Source organism: Salvelinus namaycush, chromosome 1 (genome assembly GCF_016432855.1).
Source record: "Salvelinus namaycush isolate Seneca chromosome 1, SaNama_1.0, whole genome shotgun sequence".
Classification (NCBI taxonomy): domain Eukaryota; kingdom Metazoa; phylum Chordata; class Actinopteri; order Salmoniformes; family Salmonidae; genus Salvelinus; species Salvelinus namaycush.
The window spans coordinates 21,068,696-21,073,242 of NC_052307.1; the positions used below are offsets into that span (position 1 = coordinate 21,068,696).

Genomic DNA, 4,547 nt, shown 5'->3' on the forward strand with positions numbered 1-4,547 from the left:
TTTCCCACAGGACTGCCACTGACTGGATGTTTTTGTTTGTTGCACCAGTCTCTGTAAACCCTAGACACTGTTGTCCGTCAAAAGCCCAGGAGGGTGGCTGTTTCTGAGATACTGGATCCGGTGCACCTGGCACAGATGATCATACAACGCTCAAAGTCGCTTAGGTCACTAGTTTTGCCCATTCTAACATTCAATTGAACAGTAACTGAATGCCTCGATGCCCGTCTTATATACCAAGCCACAGCCAAGTGACTCACTGTCTGTACAAGCGATCCATTTTTGTGAACAGGGTATTGTACCAAATAAACGGGCCAGAGTGTGTACGTTATCAACAGAGAAGTGTTAATAACAAATTATTGTATAGCATTCTGCTCATAAATTTACATGTAAGTTGAATTCAGTGTAAACTACTTCCTTTACAAAACAAGGCATAGAACAAATTGTGTTTTGGGTAGAGAAAACGGTCATCAAATACCTTATGAAAGACTTATTTCACATTTCTGAAAGATCACATTGTTATTTTCTGGAATGCAATCTACAGAGTACAAAATTGCTGTGATATGAGTGTATGACCTGACCATGTTATAATCAGTGATAAGATTCCCAAGTACAACAGGTCTCACAAGTACGGAACAAACAGCCAACATGCCAAATCACAGCACACAAGTCTCTCAGTGCTTTTATACTTCATTTCTTCTTCTTCTTCTTCTTCTTCTTCAGGGGTAGAATGTCCTCTTCTGGCCTCTTCTGCTCCTCATCGGTTTTAGCATTAGGTGAGGATTCTCCACAGTGCTCTACATCTCCACACTCCCCCTGGAGAGCTTTCCTTTTCATATTTTTCTTTGGGACAGGGCTGTTATTATGGTCCTCTCTTTCTGCCTCCTCTCCTTTGTTGTTGTTCTTCTTCTTCTTCATTTTCTCTGAGCTGGGGGACTCCGGCAGGGAATGTGTAATCCCGCAGGGGAGAGCTGATGATAGGAGGTCTGTGACTGACACTGCTGCCTCTCTCAGTCTCATCTCCATTTCACTGTCACTGTCACTAGAATAACATTGCAGAAACAAACATTTATTACAGTATGCAATGCTACTGTATAAGGATTCCTCTCAACGTAGAAATGAAGGTGACATCAAACCACCTCACACATCCCAATGGTTAAAAGGCCAGGCCTAAACAGAACAAGTATCACCTTGAGCTGGGGATGGGCCTGCGCCTTACAGGAGGAGGAGGGGGATCAATGGTAAACTCTCCTGGGACAGATGTGGTGAACAGCCGGAAACCTTCAAAACCAAGAAATAAGATCAAGACCACATGCAGCATCTACATCACATCTGACAACACATCACACATTTTGTAATTACTGTATCAGTTTCAATGCAAACCAATTTATGGATAAACCCTCACCATCTTCACATTTGGTTGACTCTGTGCAGGGTCTTGATGTTTCTGCAGATATCACTGAAATACAACTGAACATCAAATTTCATAGTTGGATTAAAGTATGTGACTGAAAAGTAGACAGGTGATGGTAACATGAGGCAAAGGCTATAACAGTTTGATGTAGCTAGCTAAAATAGTAAAACTGATGTTTATTAACATTTTCCCATGACAAGTAAGAAATACCTGTCAGGTCCAGGAATGGCTGAAGAATTGCAACATTTACCTAGAACTAACGCTGCAGATAGCAATACTGGGTGATTTGAAAAGTCATAGTCAATCGATCAATAATATAATAATTATTTTAGATTTTTTCCCCTTTAATTTACAATCTGTAGAAACGATGAGAATAGAAAGATTCAGTACTTTTGTGAAGCATCACAGCACAGTTGAAAAATATATGGCAAATAGAAATCCAAAATGGATGGTGTTAAGGGATAGATAGGAGGGGTTGAATGGAGCTGAAGGGTGGGACTAATAACAACAAGATAACAAATGTAAAACATATGGGGTCTGTAAAAAGTATATAGGTTCAGAACTTTTGTGAAATAGCAGTTACAATAGAAATCAAAATGGATGGACATCAGAAATAGAGGAAGGCCGGGACTAAAAACAAACTAAATATAACTATTGTAAAATAGATTGTGTCTGTAAAATGTGTATAGTATGTATAAACTGAAGGTAAGCCTAAGTGTTATTGTTTATTAGTTTACTCCAATTGGGGGAGGGGTGGTAGGGTTTGCAGAAAATAAAGGTATATTCTAAATTTAAAAAGTGTATATATATATATATACACACACTGCTCAAAAAAATAAAGGGAACACTTAAACAACACAATGTAACTCCAAGTCAATCACACTTCTGTGAAATCAAACTGTCCACTTAGGAAGCAACACTGATTGACAATAAATTTCACATGCTGTTGTGCAAATGGAATAGACAAAAGGTGGAAATTATAGGCAATTAGTAAGACACCCCCAATAAAGGAGTGGTTCTGCAGGTGGTGACCACAGACCACTTCTCAGTTCCTATGCTTCCTGGCTGATGTTTTGGTCACTTTTGAATGCTGGCGGTGCTTTCACTCTAGTGGTAGCATGAGACGTAGTCTACAACTGTTAGTGGAATTAAATTATTCCTCTAATGTACTCATTAATTAAATTCAATCTGTCTATTTATAAGAATTTGTAAGATACTTATTAACATAAAATAGACAGGATACAGTCTTATTAAAATTAGATAATAGTGTTTATTCTCGGAGCACGCTGCCATTTGATCATAAACACAGGTTTATATACAAGATATGACGTCATAGGTTACAGAATAAGTCTCATTGTCCTGACAAATAGAAAACAGGTTCAAAAGTTCATTCTAACTTCACAGGACACACACATGACACATAATATAATAAATTATCCTGAAGGCTCACTATAATTTATTACCACTTTAGCAGACAACTCAAGATAATGGAAGACCTAAAAAATTACCCACAGCCTTATCTAAACATCTCAGGGCTAAGTTGGGTCAGTTCAACCATAGTTTAATGACCCTTTCTGCTTATTTTATGACCCACAACACAAATCTCTTTTCACCAGGCATGCAGAGTTCAATTAGTTATAGTTTTATCTAAAGCTAGAATTTGTTTTAACTATTTATTAACAACATTCCTAACAACAACCCACACAAGTGGCTCAGGTAGTGCAGCTGTCCTGCTGCTGGGGCCGCACAGCCCTCCATGTGCTCGCCAGAGGTAGCCTGACTGCCATTAGGTACCGAGATGAGATCCTCAGACCCCTTGTGAGACCATATGCTGACACATGCACATTTGTGGCCTGCTGGAGGTCATTTTGCAGGGCTCTGGCAGTGCCACTCCTTGCACAAAGGCGGAGGTAGCGGTCCTGCTGCTGGGTTGTTGCCCTCCTACGGTCTCCTCCACGTCTCCTGATGTACTGGCCTGTCTCCTGGTAGCGCCTCCATGCTCTGGACACTACGCTGACAGACACAGCAAACCTTCTTGCCACAGCTCGCATTGATGTGCCATCCTGGATGAACTGCACTACCTGAGCCACTTGTGTGGGTTGTAGACTCCGTCTCATGCTACCACTAGAGTGAAAGCACCGCCAGCATTCAAAAGTGACCAAAACATCAGCCAGGAAGCATAGGAACTGAGAAGTGGTCTGTGGTCACCACCTGCAGAACCACTCCTTTATTGGGGGTGTCTTGCTAATTGCCTATAATTTCCACCTGTTGTCTATTCCATTTGCACAACAGCATGTGAAATTTATTGTCAATCAGTGTTGCTTCCTAAGTGGACAGTTTGATTTCACAGAAGTGTGATTGACTTGGAGTTACATTGTGTTGTTTAAGTGTTCCCTTTATTTTTTTGAGCAGTGTATATTTACCCCAAAAATATATGGGGGATTCGAAATGACGCAATTACATTGATGGAAGCAAAAATCTATCCACAATATTAAAGCTGATCAACCCCTAAATTTTATATATATTTTATAAATAAATATAAAATAAATACCTGTCAAGCATAGCCCCTAATTTCTTTGCAACGTGCGCACGGAACTCTGGGGTCGTCTGCAACTCGTTCCCATCATGTTCATGTTTAGATACAGCCACACTGTTGACCATGGTATACAATAAAACAGTATAAGTGTAGCTGGTAAAGCCAAGCTAGATACAAAACCTCTATTAATGATGAGTCAAAAATAGAGGGGATAGCAGGATTTCAGAGTAAATTAAAACTTACCGACGGGATTGCTTGACATTGCTTACCCCATCTAAAACAACAGCAGTTACTGTCGTTGGGAGAAAGATAGATTTGCTCGTTGGCTCAAGATTTCACACATTTAGCTAGCCATCTCCCACCCCACTTTTGTTGTTATGACTGTTAGCTTTAGCTAGCTAACTACACCCTGGGTCTTAGCTAAAGCAAAGGTGCACTAAAGTTTGGCTGAATTTACCTGCCGGGTTGGCATTGTGTGTACCATTAGTTCCATATGTGCCAAAACTCCAAGCTGCTTCCTTAAAATGTTCTAGATCTTCATCTTCACTGCTTGAGTCTTCGGCCATCGTCCCAACAGGCGCTGACATGTTGGATCGAGCA

At 40.3% G+C, this 4,547-nt stretch overlaps 1 protein-coding gene across 2 annotated transcripts; it reads right to left on the minus strand.

Moving 5' to 3' along the window:
• Positions 1-4,547, minus strand: LOC120054391 (protein CUSTOS-like). 2 transcript variants are annotated; one of them, XM_039001807.1, is made up of 6 exons: positions 4,405-4,547; positions 4,191-4,239; positions 3,963-4,061; positions 1,403-1,467; positions 1,188-1,278; positions 1-1,039 (listed from the first exon to the last, which is right to left on the minus strand). In XM_039001807.1, the coding sequence occupies exons 1-6, from the start codon at positions 4,532-4,534 to the stop codon at positions 688-690; spliced, it is 786 nt and encodes a 261-aa protein (XP_038857735.1). In that variant the 5' UTR covers positions 4,535-4,547; the 3' UTR covers positions 1-687. The 2 variants fall into 2 exon arrangements, with proteins under 2 accessions (XP_038857735.1, XP_038857743.1); XM_039001815.1 differs by lacking the exon at positions 4,191-4,239.

Coding starts and splice junctions, on each gene's coding strand:
- LOC120054391 (XM_039001807.1), bottom strand. CDS start 4,534: ATGTCAGCGCCTGTTGGGACGATGGCCGAAGACTCAAGCAGTGAAGAT. Junction 4,062..4,190: donor AATGTCAAGCAATCCCGTCG/GTAAGTTTTAAT, acceptor CATGGTCAACAG/TGTGGCTGTATCTAAACATG. Junction 1,040..1,187: donor AGGCCCATCCCCAGCTCAAG/GTGATACTTGTT, acceptor ATGTTATTCTAG/TGACAGTGACAGTGAAATGG.